General features: G+C 37.2%; 1 protein-coding gene across 1 annotated transcript; it reads right to left on the bottom strand.

The window, feature by feature from the left end:
* Positions 1-743: 743 nt before the first annotated feature.
* On the bottom strand, positions 744-21,471 carry LOC139686620 (CIMIP2 protein CG18335). The gene is made up of 4 exons (XM_071583695.1): positions 21,422-21,471; positions 16,331-16,466; positions 6,062-6,674; positions 744-1,051 (listed from the first exon to the last, which is right to left on the bottom strand). Exons 1-4 carry the CDS (start codon positions 21,469-21,471, stop codon positions 744-746), a joined length of 1,107 nt encoding a protein of 368 aa, XP_071439796.1.
* Positions 21,472-23,417: the final 1,946 nt, after the last annotated feature.

Below are 23,417 nucleotides of genomic sequence, written 5' to 3'. Positions count from 1 at the left end.
TCTATAGTAATTTATGTTACTATTCAATACTATTAGACATGATCATGTCAGTTAATGTAGATTAGCGCATTAACTTGACTACAGAATATGAAGCATTTCCTTTCATTTTTTTATTTGATGATAGGGACTTGAGTATGATTTTAATGAGGGAAAATTTGAGTGTTGGACATTTATAACATTCCATGATTTAATTCATTTATCGAAGAAAATTGTTGAAATAAAATTTTGTAATGACTTGTGAATCTATTGTGAGTATGCATTGAAATTCATTTGCTCAATTTACTTCTAGTAATAAATGAGAAAATTAAGAAAATTTCCAACACTTACCTATCAACATGTCTTATGCATCTTCAAATATAAATATATAAATGATTAAATTTCTTTTTCTATAGCTACTAATCAATCCTATTTTCATAATATTTCAAGCTAAAACCTGCAAGATTTTCTTTGTCTTAAATACTATTATATACATTTGATATTTCTGAATTCAAGTTTTACCTATTGAAAGCATTGTAGGTTGAAATAAGTGGATGCTCATGAAAATAAGTTAGACGATCATTTATTGATGGTAAATTTAGATCACGAGGCGTTGGTCTCAAATTTTCAAAAATGTATGGGGAAAAAGAGGTCAACGGTTTGGTTTTCTGAATTGGTGCTTCATAAAGGTGTCCAGGGTAGGCCTTCGGGTTATCACAATGCCAGCGTCCTCCATCACACCAGGGCCATGTGCCCCATTCATGTCCTCAGCTGAAGTCTCCCCTAAGCCAGCGCTTAGCATCTCTTGTAGCATTACCATAGGTCCTGCCATATCGGAAGGTTTCACCTGGTACATGTCCACCATACTTCGGTATTAATCCTACATGTGTGGGGTAAATGATTGTCCCAGCGCTTAGTCTTGGATATGTATTGAGGCCTCCAAGTTCTGCTGGAGCCCATTCTTGTGATTGACGATGCCTGTAGTTGGATGTGAATTCTGCCAGCTGGGAGCGTACTTGAGAGTCATGGGTCTTCCCATAAGCTCCATGACTGAATGGAACATGGCCAGTGTATCCTGTGGGTTTCCAAGAAAAATTTTAAAGTAATTTTTATTGAAAATGATACACATTTTGTGTGTTCAACAATAAATTAATTATGGAGCAAAGTCATGCACATACCAAGCCGGTCTAAAGTATAACATTTGAGAAAGAGGTCAGCAAACCATCCATAAATTTGGTCTATATTAAAATTTGAATTATAATTTTGACCAAATTTTAGTAGAAAAAAGTTTAAGAAATAATATTTTTGTACATTCATTGGTTATCATTTATCTATCAAATAAGTCATTAGATTTGATTAATGACTAAGGAAGAACTCATTGAATAAACCTATTCACTTAAACTGGTCTTTTTTTGTAAAAAAACATTTTCTTCAGTAAAAGCAGAAAGAAATGCCACAGATCAAATGGCATTACTTAGTCTTGGAAATCACATGAGTACCTATCATAATAACCATACTTTTACTTTAATGATTATATTTTCCTTAAGATTGAAAAAATATGTCCAGCTGATTTCTATCTACTGTTACTTGATTGTCTTTATTGTAGTGATTTCAATTTAGTTTTCAAACTAGGTAATCTGGATAAATATGTCCTGACCAATCATGAGATAAATATGGCTTCAGGAGAAATTTTCAAATAATGCTCTAAAATTAATGACAATACCAAATACATAAATGAATGCTGCTGTATGATAAGAATTCCATTGAACAAGTTGTATACTCAAAGCATTCTTTTTTATCCAAAACAGTTAATTTTATGTTATGTGTTGCAGAATCTAATGGGTCAGTTAGTGCATGGGAAATCATCCAAGTGTAAATTTGGTCATGTTGTATTGGTTATTCTTTGATCCATATTAGTGAAAGATGTATACCATGAAATAAAAATTGGGTTGAATATTATATAATGATTTCCATGTTGAAGGTATGATTTTAAACAATGGTTTTTGAGCTCGAGGTTCCCCATCCATCAAGAGAATATGTTGTTGGGTCAAATGAAAAATTAGCTCACTTAGTTCTTGTGTTAATGTTTATATCGTCAAGCACTAACCAAAAAGGTTAAAAAAAGTTATTTCTGCAGTGTTTACATCTGCCCCTTATCCTCTTACTCCTTGTATTATAGGCATAGGAGGAGGGGGGTACAGGACAGCTGCCCCATGAACCTCATAAATCCAAGGTCACATGTGTCACCAACAGCTGCTGATTTTCAACATTATTTTGAGGGATGGGTTAGATGTCTTGACCTAGTCATAAAGGATGACTATGAGCAGTACCTCCAACAATTCTGTTTCACAAGGAACCTGGATGCTTCAGGTTAGAAAATTTTGAAATTGGATACTGTACTAGCAAAACTATACCAACCCATAAAGTCTAATGTATTTATCTCAATTCTTATACTTCACCAACATCTCTCTCCCATATTCATTTCCAAAGTTGTCAGCAACTGCCACAAACCCTCCTCTTCTCTTATTTTCCATTTGATCCTCTCTGACTCCAGAACTCCTCTCTCTCAATCTCTATCTCTCACAAAAGTCATTACCTACGTCTTTCCCATTAGCATTTACCCAACTCAAAATATACTCTGATATATGATTGTATGTGACACAAAATGACAATTAAACTTTCATCCTGAGCTATTTCCATCAGTGAGGGGTTTGGCATACAGCTCATATCAGCTACAAACAAACTTTAATCTTATACCATGCTTTTTAAATAGGTGTTATTTTCTGTGTGTCTATATTTATTGTCCAAAACTGATGAGTTATACGTCTTTTGACCATTTTGAATGATACGATTTTTTTACCAACCAAGTTACCATTTAAAAATCTTGTAAACATTAGGTATGCATTGGTTATTGTTGGTTCGGTAACATTAGCGAATGACATAATATTCACTATTATCATGTTAATATAGAGAGAAATATCAAATGGAAGCCAATATCAAAAGTTAAAACATAGGTTCCCTCTAATAGTGGTTTAGTTATGAGTATTGCAAGAAGGTTTTTAATTTGGTCTTTTGTTGCTCTCAGTCATTACTTTTCTGATTGTCTCAAATTATTCAGGTCTCTTGAGTTAATGTGTGGATAGTTATTAATCTTAAAAAAAGAATCAATAGGGGAAAAGAAATATACACAAAATAATTACAGTGCCATGCATAAGAAACATGGCTTCTTCTAGTAAATAGAGAGTGGAGTGGAGTGTAGAAGGATTCTGATGAAAAGATGATGCATCATATGCTTTTGTATCAGAGAACAGAGGGAATTGAAATGGACAAAATTAGGTGAAAAAATGCTCAATTTCTGGAGTGTTAGGAGCATGATATGGCAAAGTAATTATTAGAAACTCTGAGAAATGAACTACCAGGTTCATGTGATTTGCATACAATACTATTACTGAAATAATAATCATTTGATTTTGAAATTGGCATTGAGGGGATAATTTAAACTCTGCATTATATTGGTAGGGGAGGTAGTTAGTCAAGCTTAGTTAAGCTGAGTCAAAGTTTGATAATGTCTGGCTACATCTGAATGTTAAAGCTGCTGGAGTTTGAAAAAAAATCTATTGAATTAGGCTGTGGTGGCTCACTTCCAACATTTTCAACCAATATGAAGAAGCATTTTGCCCATTAAATACATCTTCCAAAAGAAAATGCAAATTAGAAACAAACTACTTTTGGCTAATTTTCTTCATTGGCTGAGGTCCTGACACTCTTAGCTGCATAGCCAGGTGGTGGTTTGCAGCGATTTGGATACCAAACACGATCCTAGAAATTTGGGTGAATGCACAGTCATGACATGTTTAATCAAATATAAATAAATGTAGATTTACATTATAAATTTATCAGTCTGCAATTGATTTGCACACTTGTATCCAGGCTGGCAACATGGTGAATATGAAGTGATGCTTTGGCTTCTACATTGGTGCTATTTGATGAATTGAATGCAGCACACCATCATTTGGACAGTGCATTGAACTGTCATTCATGTGTGGCTTGCTCAGACTAGTGACCCTCAGTGCTAATCTTCGGATTTTTCCTCTATCTTTTATTTTCTGTCTTATACCTTTTTGGACATTAATATTCGTTTATTCAAAATGGTGGAAATAACTGATTGCAACGCCCTGTTATGCACTCACTCAATTTTCATCACGATTATTATCTCATTTTTTCATTAGATTGCTTTCTCATAATTTTTTCTATCTCATTTAAAAAAACTTCATTCACCAGTATTCTTTCACTTTGTCATGTAGTTAGTTTCTGGGAGCAGTGGTAAATTCCTTATGTTCACTAATCTAAACTTAATTTTCTATCGTTTTATCTAAATCGATTGGTAATATGAATAAATTTTGCCACGTCAATATCCTACAAAAAATATTATAAAGCGGCAATATACTTGATTGTTTTCCACAAAACGTGAATTTGTTAATAACTCACCCATTGCTTGCATTCGGATGAAGTTAAGCCGCATTTCATCGTGCAACGGATCGCACCGCATGCTTGCTGTATTATGTTCACCGCAGTAAATTCGCGAGAGTACCTACGTCACAGATTCGGAGCCATCTGTGGAGTTTGGAACCGCAGAACTATCGATATCAACAAATTACACGGAGTTTCCATGGATACAAAGGGTTCCTTCCACTGCGGTGAATCTTTATTGTATTTTTGTTTCTTTTTTAAGCTAAAGGGTCGATGTTCATCGACTCAAAACTAAATTGAAATAATGAAACATTCTCTTTATCGTCAAACCAGTGGATAGTGCCAGGTTGATTCAAACCGCGAGCTAATAATTATTTCTTCAAAGAATCTCTTTATTATTTAACGACTATGAAGCACATGAGTCTTATATGATAGTTATTGCTCTCAGTTGCCAATTCAAAAGATGGGAATGTCACAAAGGAAGGAGACGATTTCAAATGAGGGGCGGGACAGTGGCGAATTATTATGGCTCGCAAGTATTAACCGGCGGTATCATTTCTATTTGAACCAAGACTTAAATTGCAATGGGCTCATAAGCTTCTTTTGAATTCTGATTTCTATAACAATCATTTCGTACATGTTCTCGGATTAGTGCCATTGTTCCTTATTCTTCGGCCATTTGAGTACAATATTGTGGGCAATATTAAAGTTATACTTGCTGTGATGTCGAAAATGAAACAAAGAATCATTACGGTAATGGAGAGGAAGGGATAGGAGAAGAATAAAAAAGTAAAATTATTTCTGTTCGTTATATGCAATTTGTACTCAGAGATGAAGAGGGACCTGATATAGAGTAGGATGATGGATTTTGTGTTTAGTTAGGAGTAATAAAATATTTGTTGGTAGTTGTGTTCATCCAAAAACCTACCTTAACCGGTAGATTACTTAAAAAAAAAATGCAATTTATTTAAGTTTAACTGCCTTATGATCGTCCCTACTTTTTAGACGTATTAAACCGGAATCAGCATTCTAATAATTATTTCGTGGGAAAAAGGTAAGGACTTCAGTCAATATTTAGATTGAAAAGTAATGATAATACACGGGCAAAGTGATCTCAATACTCCTTTCCTTGAACTTGAAAGCGATATACATATAGCCACGGGGCTGAGATTCTTCTGAAGAGAGGGGTAGTTAAAACTTCACAAAGGAAATTGGATGTCAAAGTGTAGACCATATCTCCTATCATTGACCCTCCTCAGGTTTTTAAAATATGAAACAGGTTTCTCACTCCTAGTTTCAAAGCATTGATTTACCGCAAAGTAGTAATCGCATTCCAAAGTCATGGTTTTTCATTGTAATTGGTTTGGAGACTAAACCCGTTCCACTCTGCATCCTTGACATTCATGATGCAGGAATATATTTTCAAGATGAAAGGGGGCATGCATTAGAGAATTTAAGGACAGCGCAACTAGCGTAGTAGGAGTGACCGCAAAATTATCAAGGGTCGTGTTTCAATTTTGGGTTGACCCAGGTAGAGCGTTAGCCACCCGACATCAGCTCTCGTCGCGTGTATTGTTTCAGTGAATTGTGACGTCTCGACCCAAAAATCCCTTACCGTATTTGAAAGTCTTCTCAGGATGTCCAATTTCCATGAAGTAGGGAGAGGTCGAGTGGCTAGGGGGCAGGAAGGATGGCTCCGGGCAGGGGACGTCTTCCAGAAAGTCGGCGGCAATATCCGGCCGGATGTCGGCTAGAACGAATCTCCCCCCGGCGCACAAATTCTTCGGCGGGGGGCGAGGGTGCAGAGGTTGGCGGGATCGCTCCAGGACCTCGCGCTCACCGTACCGCTCGCACAGTGGTGGACAAATTGGGCAATGTGCGTGCACGTCCACGTCCCTTTCCGTGCATGGACCGTGGTCACAACCGTGCCTTCCCTTGCATGGCGTGTGGTCGAAACATTGCCTCTCGTTCCGTGGTCTGTACCACTCATCTCGAGGCTGAACCACCATCTCGCCTTCACTGATTGAAGGGGGGTACGTCGTGCACTGCAATGGCCGTGGCGCGCACGGGTTCCTCCGAATTTCTGAGTTAACCTGACGAGAAACGATGAGCTCCTCGGGGCAAATCCCTCGGGTCGGGTGACCTTCGTTGCATTTCGTGCTACGATTGAGGTGGCTGAACTCAGACTTCACCTCCATCAGAGGGTGTCGATATTGGGTGCCGGATTTCTGTACGGAAACGATTATGCAATTAAAGAACGAAGCAAGCGAATTTTTTCGTCATTCTTTTTTCGGCTCAGAGTGATTATACAGGCGAAAGCTCTAATCGTCACTAGGACACAGTATATTAATATGCCTATAATTATGAGATTAATCGAGTGGCATAGGTGGAATAGTCTGTAGAGCGGTATTGATCGGAGTATCCTGAGTTCAGGTCCTGGATCTATTGGACAATATCATCCAAATTCCAAACTGCGGTGTTCTTATATTGTATATTAAGCTTTTCCGTGGACCCGTATGGTAGCAGAGGGAAAGGAACTATCTTACCTATCCTAATTTGTGAATTTCACACCGTTGAGGTGCATTTCGGATCATCTACATTAATACCTTTCAAAACTAACTTTCTCGTTATGCGCCGTTGTTATTAAGATAACTAAATATGCGGATATAAAAATTTTGATGAAATTGCTTCTTGGAATTTTAATTACCTCTTTCAAACCGTTTAAGTATTAATAGAGTCGCTGCCGGATGTAAACCTTGTTTTTCCCAGTCATAGATAATAGTGTGATTATTGCGAATAAAAGTGAAAATTCCAGCAAGAGTTACGGTGATAAGGAGATGTGACGAAAACGCGGCTCGTGGGATACAATTACTGCAGCAACAATTTCAAAGTGTAAAAATCATTCGCCTTGACCGACATTCGAACCCGGTTCCACTCAATTTGCGGTCGAGTACTTCAGCCAGTTAAGTTATCGAGGCGTCCTTCTAAACTCTGAAATTTCGGGGACTTTAAAGGAGCAAGATGTTGTGACGAAATACCATACATTCAATGTCACAGGCATTCGTAGTCGTGCGCGACGCGCCAGGGTCCACGAGGTTAAAGCCAACTTTTAAACACTTAGGATGTTTATACCTTGACAAATTCCAAAGCACTGGCTTAATTGGCTAAAACATTCGACTGGACATTGAGGGATCCGGATTCGAATCCCGGTCAAGGCGAATGATTTTTACACTCTTCAAGAGCCCTTCAATCTTTGTCTCTTTCAACCTTTTCGGCTTCTTTATGCAGACATTCTTGGCCCTAAGATCGTTGTTATATTTTGGGATATACTTAATAAGAAACAATTATTTTGAATCCACCGCACCATTTTGCGCACTTATTGGTACCTGTTGGTGTATCCCTGGGTGTGCATGTAATCTCGATTGGGAAAATATACTCTCTAGGGCCAGGACCTACTGTCAACGAAAAGGAATTACTTTATAACTTCAGAGCCCTAAGTTTATGAAACTGTGGAAGACGAATATATATGTTCAACCAACTCATGTTCGAGCTACATAAAGTCCTCCTCTCTTACATTTATGGTAATGAGAAAGATCAACTCTATATAATGAATATTATTTTTAGGTCACACCCTTGTAAATTTTATTCTATAATTGAAATTTAAATCATAGTTGGGGTTTACAGAAGTCTTGCATTTGACCGAGGGTTAAGTCTTTTGAGAAGTGTCGTTTTCTCAGTCAACTAGTCAAAACGTATTGCTGCATATTATTATTTCAAACTATTTTGCTGATGAGTCATGCGATCTCGTGCTACTTGAGTGGAAATTGTAACTTTTACTTTAAATTGACTCAATATTCTCTTTCGCTTGTCTAAATTCGATCCTCAATGATAGCTTACATTTCTAGTCATACAAGATTTAACCAAACTGTAAAATTTGTCGCTCAAAAATATGAGTGGATAAAAGTCCAGTAACACGCATAATTATTAGTGATTTATCCGGGAAATTTGAGTGTCTCCGTCAATTAATTATTCCTACTCGGAAATAATCCTTTTATATGACAAATTCTCAAATATAAAAATACAGTCATCTCATCTTGATCGGAGAGGTTAGAGCTCACCTAGTACTAAGCCCAACGGTGTGTGAAATTCACTAATTAGGGTAAGGGGTGCAGTTCCTTCCCCTGAAGTGCCTGTGACCCTCCGGTCAGAAGCCCAGCGCCTACCCACCCACCCAGTCTACCCACCGGACTACCACATCTCCATGACTAAACGAAAATCATGTCGCATATGTTGATTTAATTAGTTTGACAGGTACTTGAAGGAGGAGTTTTAACCAAAATTTCGACAAAATATGTATTACTTGAGCAATACTTCAAAATGAGGTATAGACGCGCAATTAGTCCGGAGAAATTTGCTATTTCGATTTTTCTGCGACAAATTTTAGATCAGGTAAAAATGTTCCCTCTCAGTTTGCAATTACCATTCTTTCCCGCACACAGTGCTTCGACCACTCTCCGCCAGGTGCCTCTCGTCGTAACTGCTCGCGGCGGCACTTCGCTGCCCGCTGACATTCCTCAAATCCCGATACGGCTTCGGTGGCGGCCGCATTGAAGCGCTGTCCGAAGAACCCGCTGATCCGCGGCACGAAACCTTTATACAAAGTTTGAAGAATGACTTCAGTGATTTATGGGTGTAGAGTGGGCCCGATCTTGGGAAATCAAATGTGAACTCCAATCTCGTTCGCCAAACAAGAGCGTCACTTATTGCACATGATTTTAAAATTAATAATCTTTTCTTCTGTTGAGGGGGTGCGGTAGATTCGCCGGTTTTAATAGTAATAAAAAGTACGAAATGATTAATTTTCAGATTTTCATGCAAAATAAGATATTCCGCTGCACCACTGCAGTACAGGGTGATCGAAAAAAACAATTAGCTATGAAAACATTGACATTGTTATTCATTAATATGTTGTGATGAGAGGCTATATTTGTAATTTCTATCCATATTTTAAAAGTTTATTGCACTGATAAATTCAAATGAGGAAGTTACATTAATATGGATAATATTTTTTATAAACTTTGGAGATGGGCATCAAAATTACCATTTTGCATGGGATATGAAAATGACAAATTAGAAAATTGATTTAATTATGATTAACGTGTCAGTTTATATACCTCGTAGATGATAAAATCCCTTCTTAATCATGTATAGGCGTTGACAGTGTAAGATTTGTTATAATTTTCCCTTTTGGTTACGGAATTTTACGGTAAAAGCAATGCAACGTTCCATTTCAATGGGGTCATGTTTCTCTGTCGTTACTGATTACGAGCTGGTTTCATTGCTACAGTATGTACTTCAGTTTTTTTTCAGACCATCGCAAAAATTGTATCGAAATACCTGAATAAAAACTCTTGAAAGTGACATTCTTTAAACATATTACATGGGTAACTATAAATTAGGTGAAAAATGAAGATGGTGTAGCAAATTCATACATTTCCACCCATTTTGCTGCGTTTTCACACTCAACGGTCCATGCTGAACGCTGGATAATTTAAAGCTGTTCAAGGATTGCCAGTGGGCGATATAGTAGTTTCTACAACTTATGATTATTTTATGGCGCTCCTTAGTCAACTAATAAATGTAATAAACATTTTTTCCCAAACGTACTCTCGGAATTATATGTTTGTAACCCAACCACAACCTTAGGCGTGAGTAAATTCATCAGATTTCCATAAAATGTATCTAAATCTCTCAAACTTGTTTCCGCACGCATTAGAGCAGAAATAATTCAGTAAACTTAGAAATCTGTAAAACTTCTTACCCGATTTCCCTTCGCAAACAAGTTCCACCATTGGCAGAGCTTTATTTTTCGAAGTATAGTTCTGCTACCTACTTCAGCGACGTGAAATATTTATTATTTTTAAATAAGAGCATGAGTATTTTTTAAATTTGCATTTAAAAGTTATGCATATGGTGGCTTGCTTTCCTCGTTAATGTACTAAATGGCATTCACATGGTTCAGTGTTTATCATATGTTGCGAATGGTATCCTAAAACTCGTCTCACGACCATGACGGCACGTAGGTTGGCAGACGACGCGTTCGAGCCACAGATTCTTAAACTCGCGTTGTCTCACTAGTTTCTAGTTAGGAAAAAAGATGACTACGCTGGCTAATATCGTAGGAACATTTGAAACTGACGAGGGCCGCATCGCAGTCGCCTTACTTAAACCTTATTTTGTCTCTTTCAGTGGAGTGAGCCAAGTAATGAAGCGAGTAATTTTCTTCCGTGGCGATTCAACAATGGGAAAACTGCTTCGGGCTCTAAGAAATCATTTCCCGTCCATGAGATGTCTTACCGAAAACTAATTAGGTTCTCTGGAGGAATGTTTATTATCTCTTCCCCGGTTCCCCGTGTTGAAGGGGGAGATAGTCACGCGCCTTCCCTTAGCTTCGCATAAAAACGTGCGTAATTATTTCGATTTGGCGGACTTAGCTCCCATATGGTCGCGATGGGGGTTCTTTGTCTTCTCATTTCCCTACGGGATATATAGCTGAGGAATTATTAATGAAATTTCCGTGGTGATCGCCAATTTACCTCCGTGAAACTTATTATGGCTATCTGAATTTTAAAATTAAATACCTTTCTAACATAGACGGTGACTGAAAGGAAAGGAAGATTTTTCCTTGCCATTATGCCTGACCTCAGCATTATCCCTAATAATATCACAATGGAACAAGAATTGATATCACTAGTATACGATTTAAATGATTTAAATTTTTATATATCTATCTTTTATGGAAAAAAATGTTTTAAGCTGAAAGATTAAGCTTTTTAAAAATGAAAGCTTTCCATCTTTCGGGTGAATTATATTTTATTCAAATCTTACTTTGACTAAGTATAAGCAAAGTGTATTCCGAAGTCACCTCGTGCACTAGCAATATCTGAAACGACTGAATTCAATTTGGGTATGTTGGTTATGTTTTTGGAGACTTAAAACTAATGAATATGTTTATTTAGGGAGATATTAGTTGGAGACTGTTTCATTGAAAATATGTAGAATACTTTTAGTTGAAAATACAAATCGTTCAGAATGAATGTAGGCTAAATTTATCAAAATATTTCGTGGCATTAAAAAATTATATGTTTGATAATTTGCCTTTTCATGGAATGGATTTTTATTACGTGGCTCTGCACGAAAGAGAAACACGTTTGCACATGCAGGTGTAAACCGGTATACAATGGTGTAGTACTTCATTCTATTTCCTTTCTTATATGAGCTATTAAACTAATATAATCAACACCATCAAGATTCATTTTAAAGCAGACTGCCTATTTTTTTCTTTCACATGTACTTATTCAGAGGCCAGAAGTGGAACTGTGTTGAGAGATGATAATTGGGAGTAAAAAATTAGGCCAAAAGCTTGAGTTTTAAATATGCTCACCTACTATTATTAATCATACAAAATGTTATAATACTCGGAGTAATATAATTTTATATTGCAGAGTAAATGTGCAAATGAAGGTTGTGATTTGGTTCAGCGCTCTAGAACCCTACCGAAATAGCACAGATTCACTCAAATGATTCGCAACAACGGTTTATTAACATTACAAAGAACTCTGCGAGACCGGCGTCAGTTTTTTTTTATCTTTCCATTTCTTTTTTCTTGAGAGGTACACTGACTTTATGAAAGCCATTAAAGGGAAAGCAATAGCTGCATGGTCCATAAATTACCCTTCCCCAGAGCGGTGTCAGGTAAATGCTCCCCTTTCTAAAGATTTTTCTTTCATTTTTATTTTTTTACGCAAAAAAGAGGCATTGCCGAGCTCCCCGAGCGTCCTTGACGATTGAGCTTTTCCTTTCGCGTGGGCGCATCGGAGGCCCTGTTTACCTTGATATCCTGGCACGAACGGAACCTTGTAAATGGCGGTCAGATCCTTGCTCCTCTCCTGGAGAGTGGTCACGTCTCTGGCGGGAGACCGCTCACCCTTTGTGCCACCGACCCGAAGTTGTGCGGCGAGAGAAGGACCGCCGAGGTGAAGGAAGTTGTTGGAAGAATTGTACAGGCCAAGTCAGTATATTCAGTCCAGAGGAGGGATAAATCAAACAGTTTGGTTTTCTCTGTACCAAAACTTAGCAGATGGGAATAAAAAATAATATTTCAGGTAGGTAGAGAGAAAATGCATCTGAAAGCATTTTGCCTCTATCTCTCCGAACAATATGTCAGTTAGTTAGCTCTAAGTCTCATTGTTGGTTGTTAGACCATGCCCTTTTTATGTGGTGAAAAGAGATTCTTTTTCGTCCATTACACCGTGAGCCCTGATCATTCAGCGATCGCTCTAGTAGCATACAAGAGTATATCTTTCGCACATAGATGTATCGAGTTGTTGATTCTCGCCTTTAAACTGATCGCTGATTTATTTTTTATTTATTTAATGACTTCGTTGAGGCGAGATTGAGACTAAAGAGTCCCATCTTCCACCTAATCTCTAAACATTACATTACATCAAGGACAGTTACAAACACCCATGCCCTAGGTAGGGAAATATACCTAAGTGGGAATCGAACGTGCGACCTCTGGGTTGGCAGGCTGGGACTTCACCCCACAGCCAGCGAGGCCGGTTACGGTGGGGTGATGCTGGAGATGACACCCGACACTCAACACCTCTAGGTCCTTAATTTCCTGACGTTATAATCCTAAGCTTTAGTTTTGCGGACTCTTAGTGTGGTAATTTAAAACTTATTGTGAGAGTTACAACACTGAATTACCCTATAAAGTATTCGCCATTCTTAATCTTCAGGCAAAAATGTCGCGAGGCAAAATCGGTTATGATGAACTTTTACCATTCGTAATTTAACCAACAAATTCTATCAAGATAAAAACAAAGGATTTATTGATTACTTAAACTTGGGAACCAGGGATTTCATCGCAAAATATTTGGAATGCCATTTATTCTCTGCAGTCATCTTTATTACTATTGTTATTAACATTATTTCAAGGGAGGCTTGTTGTAGAGTAGGATGTTAGGTTGTGTTTTGTTAGGAAGGACAAGATATTTATTTTGTGGTTGTGTCCATCCAAAATCTACCTTAACCGGTAGATTACCAATAATAATAAAGAAAGAATCAATCTTATGAGTTAGCTCTCAAATTACCGTATTTTTGTCGGAAATTATTGCACTCCGTATCACCGTGTACCTGAATATATTTGGAGATCGCGAAATAAACTATTAAAATGGAACGGAGAGAGGTGTTCAATAAAAGGGGGAGAGAATTTGCACTTTTGGTCGGTGTGGTCTGGAAGAACTGAAACATCATTTTTATGTAGATACACTTGCTTACGCAGAAACTAAATGTTTTTGATTCAGTCAAAAAAGAAAGGTCGTCCATGCAATGGCTTACAATATGAAAATAACTCGAAGAATAAATGCTCTGACTGCTTTGAATGAGAAATTTGCGTGCCCTCATATATTTCGTTCACCTAACTCGATCAGTCCACTACATTATCTCCTAACAATCTGCCTTATTAACTGCCATTTCAAAAATCAATGCTTGTTTCAGTTGTTCAGGGCACAAATCTTTTGAGAAAATGTGTACAAATGCGATTCGGACATTTTTCTTATCTTGCGATCAATAGTTAGTCCCGAAGATGGGTTTGCGAATCAACTTCTATGTATCCTAAACATCATGCACCTAAATATAAATTAGGCAGAAGCAACATTCATGGCTGATACATGTACTCCAATGATGTATGAATTTCAAAATTTTTTCCCCAATTTCCTACAACCTGTTACAACCCGCAAATGCAAACTTTCTCTATCCCTACACCGGGAAGAGAAGTGCACTATCACTAATAATATGGCTTCAGCGATTGCTACCCGTTGATGTATATAAACCTTTAATTAGTGTGATCAGCTTAGGAATGAAGCTCACTTACTTGAATATGATAAAAACTATTCCGAATAGGAGATAAGACCAAGCTGTCAGATGGCGTAGGATAATTTACCAGTCTATGTTCGATCCACATCTACATTCTCTATTGTCATGCGAAAATATAGGAATCCATTGTACTTTTAAGCATTAAAACTATCCCAAAAAGTTAATCTTAACGGTGGAGGATATAAATTATAGGGTCAAGGAAATATTAAAGTATCCTTCGGAAATCGCTCACTCATTAATGAATTCTTTAGCTTATAAGTTTAAATGCGATGATAGAGCTAATCAAGGTCATAAATGTCATTTATCTCGACTTTCCAAATTACTCGAATATCCTCGTGGTGCTAGTCTTCTCTTTTTTATATTTTGGCTTTACCCAAGCTGCGTGATTTTTCAGGTACCAGGTCTCCCTGGGAAATTACAGTCGGCACGAGGAAAGGAACTGCCAACGACAACCAGGAATGACCCCCTAATCTTAATGTGTGAATTTCATACGCCGTTGGGCTTAGTATTGGGTGGTCACTACTCTCAACTATTAGACCAACCATCGGGTCGATAACTGTGTTTGGTTGATTGGTTGGCTGAGGGTTGTGTGTCGGAAATAGTGCCTAATTTTTGTTAAAATTCAAATTGTATGACTGCTGTTCAACCCTGTTTAGACTGTGAAAACTAAGCGTAAACTACGTCCGGGCACCCAGGTAACACTTTTAAAGCAAGCCGTACCTCGATGGATCTTCGATGGGTAAAACTACCTGTTTTTCTTTGTTCATATTTCACATAAAACTGCTGGCCACCATGGAGGCGTTTCGGACATCAGCCATCAAAGAAATTCACGATTAAATCATGAAATGCAGAATACAATCTAGTAATATTATATTTTCAAGAACTTTGAATGGAAGTGCGTATAGTTATCTACCGTTGGGATGGCGAACATTGAGGGGTATTACAGTTGCCGTCTACCTTTTAGAAAGGAAATATATTATCCTCAACTTCTCTTGATTGTCACTATCTGAAGTAGAAGTCTTTACCTCTTATAAGCATTCAGTTTTAGGATTTGTATTCTTTTATCCAAGAGAAGTGTTGGATGCAATCTAAACGTTTAGAGTTACTGAAATCTAAGGTTATTACAGTAATCATGTGATGGTTTCTTATACTTTATTAAAATTTTGAATTTTATTAAAGTAGGATCGTGGAGGTGGAGTTAACTTTGTATTTTGTTGAATTCAGAATTTAAATAATTTTTTACTGTCTTAAATCCCTTTATAAGTGAGTGGCACAGGTATTTGCCGGGCTTGTGGTACCTTAACCTTTCGGTGATAGCTTCGACTTTATGAAAAATGAATTGCCCGGGACCAAAAAAAAATATTCTGTTGTCATGGCATTTCTCCCAATCCTGGGGATGTTTAATTTTATGATTAATAGTTATGTAAGATTATGGTAATATTAAAATTGCAACTAATCGGTTCACTAATTGTAGGGTAATTTTTAGCAGAAGTGGAGAGACGGAGCTAATCGAATTTAACGAATCAATGCTGAGAAATTGGATGTACTAGAATCGACGTGGAAATAAGTCATCAATAAACCTTAGAAATTATTCATCCTAGAAATTTTGAACTATTGAAAATTAATTACCTGCTAAGTTACCCTGATACTGTTCCATGAAGAATGTTTTAAGAGGGAAGTTTGAACAAGGTCAGATTCATGGGTGCGATGTGAACTGACCCGTTTTCCTGATACATTTTTCCTGGTGTTCATTAAATTCCACGAAATACCATCTTACTCTCCCATGGACTATGCTGTTTGTTTCTAATTTTTTTATTTGGAACTTTTCAAATAAAACTTATATACCTGAGTTCAATCATCTGTTTTTAGGTTTTTTTCGTAGCAAATTACTCTGCTAATTATTCCGGACTTAATATCAAATTGGATTACGTGAAGTAATACTTACGACTGTTTGGTGCATGTCGGAGATGACTAAACGACCTGAATATTTACAGGACACCGGTTCCATTAGTGCTCTGTGCGTGGCATGACCGTAAGTTTCTCCAATTCGGAAGCGGTACTTCGAACAGTGACCGGTGTACCTGAGAAGGAAAAGGATTCTAAATCAAAATCGCGCGCTTACCCATCGGAAAGTAATAAATGATTTGTTTTTGATATATAAATAAACCGGAGCTCATGAAAAATCAACCTCTGGCAACCCTATGAAAATACTGTTAATATGAGAGAATATGCAATATATTTTGAAATTTTTATACTTGAAAAATAGATATTTCAATAGCATATGGGTTATCAAACGTGTGTTTCTTGGTTTCTTTTCAAAATCTACACGCATGAAACGATGAGTGAAGACTGCTGTCTGGGTAAACAGCAAGGTGCGCATATAAAGAATTCTAGAGAAAAAAATATTCTGGAAATGCATTTGTTATAGTTTGAAAATTGAGTAAAAAATTGAGTGCCAAATGAAAAAGGAATATATTTTCGAGGGAAATAAAATCAAAAATTTCTTAATTCTTCATAATCGATTGTTGTTGCTTAAAAGATCTTGTCCTCTTCTTTTCTAATACCTCAAATACTATTTCCTGTTCTTATCCATTACTTTTTTCGCCCCGTCATATACACCATTACTTTAGTCGGTTGTTTTCCGAGAACGCTTGAGAGGTACATCTGAGTGTGAGCTGCGGAAATTGTTACATTTAAATAGAACCACATGAGGCTAATTTTGATAATACTCTTCCTTGGATGTATTAATAGGTCACGAGAAATAAACGGAAGAAAGTAAACAAAATTTAATTTTAAGTGGCACGCCTCCATGTCTTTCATATATCGCGCGTTTCTTTAGATGGAGGAGAAGGTAGTTATATGAAATACTTTTAATCTTGCTGTAAATCAAGGATTAAGGTTGGTGATAATTTACCTTATGGCGCTGCCATTTGGTTTCTCGCTTGCACTCTATCAAATAAAAATGTTCAACAAAGAAATATTACCAAAAAATATTCGATAATTAGGCCTGGGAAAATCTGAAAGTGAATAGGAATGACATAATATTCTCTAAACAATACATAATCCTGGTCAATAACAAGTTCATGAAGTACATTTTTTATCATTAAAGTTATAAAATGAACAAAAAATCAATTGACAATATTGAGTGAAATCGCCAAATTTAGTAAAAGGACTATTGTAAAAGTACCTTTTAAGAATAAATCATGATGCATGTACTTGTGCAGGCAAAAATTAAAATTGTGTGGAATATTTATAGCGTAATCTTATGTTGCGTTACACGCAATCAAGATATAAACATTAGATGTTTAGAAATAAAGCCTCACACCTCTATCTATTATCCGTAACCGGTTACGTGTGCTTCATTACGATATGAAAGACGTTCGTCGTGGTTGTAGTTTCTGTGACGTGTATCACCCATGTGGATATACGTAGGTTGACTTTAACCCCCCCAATTTTGCCTTTCCAATGATTCAGTTCCCATGTACGCTCAGATCAGTCTCCCATTTAACATCACCCTTCATTTGGTTCGCGTGTGTCCCGTGGTGGTCCTCGTAGGGCATTGCCTTCTTCCTTCGATCATGTCTCTAGCAAATCCTTTAGTTTTACGGTGTACCTAATTCATCCGTTTTTACTTGCCGTGCTCCTTATTGCCTTTTTATCCTCTACTCTTCTGTATATCTATTCATTTTTATTTCTCCATTTGATCTTCAGCGTCCGCCACCAGGATCAGCTGTAGAAAGCTTCGATTTGTCTCTAGTTTTCTTTCGCACGTAGTTTACTTGTTTCTAAGATTCGCCATCCTTGAGTATAGTAGATGTTACTTCACGTTGAAAGCCTTAACTTGAACTCTCCGCTTCGCTTGATATCCACCAAGCTCCTTCCATCTCATGTTATGCACCTCCCGAGATGGGCGAATGATTCCATTCGTTCACATTTCTCTCCTATCAACTCAATATCTGACTGCATCTTCTCTCTACACCTTTGCTTGGTTCTTAGATTTAAGTACTATGTTTACTTTCATGAAATACTTTCCCTGAAGTACAAGTATTTGGTCGCTTTTGTTTAATGACGCCTGCAGGTATTCTTGAATCTCTGTCAATGCTGCTAATTTCTGGAAAACGGAGTATTTTAATTTCTTCCTTATGCACCTTAATTACCTTCGTTCCATAAAAGAAAAATAGTGGGAAAACAGAACTTCTTGTATTGTTTTTTTTTCATTCGCATTTCGGCGAATTGTTTATTGTATTGGAGTTAGATTACACTATATTTCTACCGTTTAATCCATGTCAGAAAGGTTTTCAGCAATTTAAGTATCTCACTCCTCTCGAAATTGTCATAGGTCTTCTCCCAGAGCACGAATTCCACAAAAGTATGGCTTACTGATGTGGGTAATTTGTCTATTTAGTAAGAGTATGACCTTTCTCGTTCCTTTTATTTTCCTGAATCCTAATTGGTGTTCCGAAATCCTGTCCTCAGTCCCTCCCTCCATTCTTGGACTCAAGTTGAACTAGGCTCAATGTCCATTGAATCACTCGGACCTCATTTTCTTCGGTAATGCGATCATTACAGTTTTATCTAAGTCCTCCCGTGATCGCCATGTTTTTTTTATTATTGGAAATAATCTTTCCATGGCCGTACCTCCGAGTTTCTTGATAAGTTCTCCGCTGATTATATCCACTTCGGACGGTTTGTCTTTCGTTATGTTTTCCTCTGTCGAACCCACTTCTCATAATACCTGGGTCACGGTCGGTCGTCCTCCGTTCTCGCTCTCGTCCTTCATTAGACCACCTTCCATAAGTTCCGGTCCTTGGTGCAGTTCTTTCATGTACTCATTCCATCTGGTTTTTAGGTCCCCATCTTCTATTTGTATACAGGGTCGCACCCAAAAGTGGTAGGACTGATTTTCTCTGGCGCGAACGGAGCGGTGGAGGGGAGTCTGCCTGGCAGGGTAAGGTGGAGGGGGCTCTTAGCAAAAGACCGACACCAACCTCAGTCGCCTGCAGGCTGTCGTTGGGTGAGGACACCGTTTTTAGTGGAGCAAGTTTTTTGTCCGCGTCGAAAAACAAAATGAATCTGAATTTAGAGCAACGTTATTCCGTGAAGTTTTGTGCGAAACTCGGGAAGACGGCAACTGAGACCCTCGATATGATCAAGCAGGCTTATGGGGACACTGCCTTAAGCCGTTCCACAGTATTTGAGTGGCACAAGTTGTTTAATGAGGGTAGGGAGCTCGTTGAAGACGACCATCGACCTGTAGATCTTTGCAGTGTGTGTGTATGTATGTGTGTGTATATATATATATATATATATATATATATATATATATATATATATATATATATATATATATATATATATATCGAATCGTATCGTATCGATTATTCGGAAACACTCACACGAGCAGTATAACAATGGGACGGGACATTGGACGGACGGGAATTCAAAGTCTTACTTGAAGGCCTCGGAGAAGGCCGAAAGCTCAAACATTTTACCGTGTGAGTGTCCTTTTAAATGTTACTATTTTATTTGTGTTCTAATGTGCCGTCCCATTATATATATATATATATATGTATATATATATATATATATATATATATATATATATATATATATATATAGACACAGTATTGCCATATGATATTCCCTTTCTATTGCCTGTTCATTCATTCTAAATGTGTAGATTAATCAACATGAAATACCCTGACGCGGCTACGAGTCTCATTTTTTTCTCCGGTCTTGATGAATCTAGCGATATCTTCCTCACTCCCCCATTTTTATCATGTTTTTCCTTGCAAAACTTGGTCCTAACTTGACCTTAGGCATCAAAATTATCCTCCAAGAACACAGGTGCCAGAAAAGAATAAAAGGCGAGCAATGTGGGAACTGGAATTCCTTAATTCCCACCGTAGCACCTGCCGCCATGATTAAGTATAATCTAAAACAAGTTGTCCTGCGTAAGGCAATACGCAGCTTGTTTTTACGAACTTATTTCATCATATCTGGAATTTTAAAACTCTTGGTGAAATTAAGGTGTTACATTAATATTATGTGTTGAAATATACTATAAGTGTTAATGTTACCTTGCAAGAACTCAAAAGTCTATAAAAGTAAACATTCTACTAATGCTTTTACGGTACTCACCAAACAGAAGCACTGTTGCTTCAGAGTAACCAGAGAGAACTTAAAGACACAGTGTGGCAAAGAAATTTCTGGATGTTACGCGTAATAACATGCAGGCATTTATATTTTCCCATACTACCACCTTATGCCCCACATTGGTTGTATAATATCGATGAATTTTGCACCTGATAACCACTTTCTTTTCACGACCACCCTTGACTAGTATATTCCACCCACCCCACCATCCAGTATAATATTTATTGGATTAAAAAAATGTTTTTTGCATGCACTTTAAGGATTCATGTGAATATCTTTTTTCGCTGGTAAAACAGAAACCAATGAATTACCAAAGCAATCGGGAAATTAAAAAACTGCAATGAAGAGACTGTCTTAGTGATTGCTAATACTCACATCAAAAGTTCACATGATGGAAAAATAGCTGACTACTTTGTTGCCAGAATGATTTTAATGACGAAAAATTATCATGGAAATGAAACCTTACGATACATGTCAGGTGTAAACCAATAATTAGGGTTGCTTAGTTACAGTTATTTAAGTTCTCTGTTGCCAAGGAAAATTTACCAAAAAACTCTAGATAAATTAAAGGTATTAGAATGAAAAGGCAATATTCTATTAAAAAATAAACATATGTTTTCATTCATAGTTTATTTTCTGATCGAATTTAATTATAGGATACCTCTCGTTATATTTTGTTCGGTGAAAACAAATGCAAGAGAAATTTCGAATGTAGGGCTTAAGCAGTTAGCCGGTTAAGTCATAAAATTTAATACGCTGCCTCATAAATAAATTTTGTATCAACGCAAATATTGTGTTCTTTAAGAATTCAACCGCACAAATCAATTACATTTCAACTTAGGTAACCTTTATGTACGATTCAGGGGTCATTTGTACTTACCCAGGCAGGAAGTGGGGCTCCGGCGTGGAATACATGTCTCTTTGATCCATCTTCTTTCCCTGATGTTTTCTTTCGTCTCCCTTGCTTTTCAACCAGATCGTTCGCCGCGCTAGGCCTTGGTGTGTTCAACAGGTGGGCAGTAGGACCAAATTCCGGTTGGGGATCTGCTATGGAGGGGTTTAGGTGCGGGCTATTGGTGGAAGGCTCCCCCTTTAAACGGTTCCTAAGGGATGTGTGGATGTTGGTGTAGTTTGGATTCAATGGACGGACGATCTATGGGCTGCAATGGGGATCGTATTTTTCGACCTCTTTTCCCGTCGGTGTCGGAGGGCCTTCTGAGTTACCATAGCGTTTCACTGTCAGATTCATTGTTGACGACAATACGGTTTAGCTCGCCTCCTCCCCTCGGCGTCAATCCATTGTTGTTATTAATGTTTCCTTATGTGCAAGTGGGAAATTCTCTTGTGGAAATGTTATTACTCCTGCTCAATCCATTATTTATTCTGATATGATATCTTGGTTTTATTTACATTCTCGGTCATCCTTGTACACACGTATACGTTCCAAAATGGACAACTTTTCGTTTACATCAATCCAAATAAAATTAATTTCATCCTCAGTTAGTATTGCAATAATATCTACCAGTCTATTCATTACAAGGATATAAAGTGGAGCATAAGTCTCTCTTGCGCTCATACTTATGACAGAGTTTCAGTCGTATTTGACCCATACAACGCATGCCATATTTTTGCGAATATTTTGATATAAAGTATTTTGAAAGATCTAGACATTTTTTATACTAGCTTTACTCATTATGCTTTACATAGAAAAGAGGCAAATCATGTCGGAGGAAAGACTCATTTGCGATGATACATCAGCTTTAATGCCGACGGGCTTTCGTTGATGAATAATAAAATTTCTTTACTCGGCAAATGGTCTCTTGAAACGTTCCGAAAAAATCGCTTGTTTATGGCTCCTCAATAGCCAGTAATAAAGTACCGCTCTCTGGCTTCAATAACAGTTACACTGATGGAAAAATTATCGCCGTTCGAATTTTTCCTCACGGGAGAGGTACGAAATTTACTGATCGGGGAAGGTTGTTGTAACAGGTTAGAGGCTCGTATGAGGTAATTAAAAGTGATGGTCTAACGCTCAAACCGAGCCATAAAATTCAACGTAAATTTTTTTTCATCAGTTTACAAGTAAGTGATGAAACCATCCTTGTCCACAGCCTTAATTAGCGACGGAAAGATTTAGAACCATCTGAACAGAAAATGGAAGAGTCGTAACTTTTTTTTGATCTCGGAAATTTAATGCAATTTTTGCAGGCTGGACCGTGGATGTATGAACCTATGTACGAGTGTTTGTGTGTGTGTGTATATATATATATATATATATATACACAATATATATGTATGTATGTATGTATGTATATATGCATAAATATATATATATGTATATATTGTATATATACATATATATGTATATATATGCATATATACATACATACATATATATTGTATATATACATATATATATATGTATATATACATACATTATATATATATATATATATATGTATATATATATACAGGGAAAGGAACTGCCCCCCCTACCCTGATGTGTGAATTTCACACGGGCCGCCGTCGGGCTTAGTACTGGGTGAACTCTACCATCACCTACAAAACTGACTTTCGGGTTGATTACTATGTTTATGTATATATACACACACATCATCATATTTCCATGCAAAAAATCTTCGGCCCGTTTGATGAGACGTGCGTGGCCGTAATTATTTGATTCCCTCAGGGCAATGAATTCCGGAAGTGGTTATGTGACGTCATAATTTCCTTTTACACATTTGAGCAAAGGTTTCATAATTTCATTACTCATTAGACAAGTTCCTGGTCCGTTTTGGTTATTGATATTCCTTGTATAATTACTTCTTTACCTATGCGGAAGTGTCAGTCTGAATAGTAATGAAGATGCATCAGAA

This window comes from Hetaerina americana, unplaced genomic scaffold, assembly GCF_022747635.1.
Source record: "Hetaerina americana unplaced genomic scaffold, ioHetAmer1.1.p SCAF_1, whole genome shotgun sequence".
Lineage (NCBI taxonomy): Eukaryota > Metazoa > Arthropoda > Insecta > Odonata > Calopterygidae > Hetaerina > Hetaerina americana.
The sequence above is the reverse complement of the archived record's forward strand: the minus strand, read 5'-3'. Positions and strand labels throughout refer to the sequence as shown.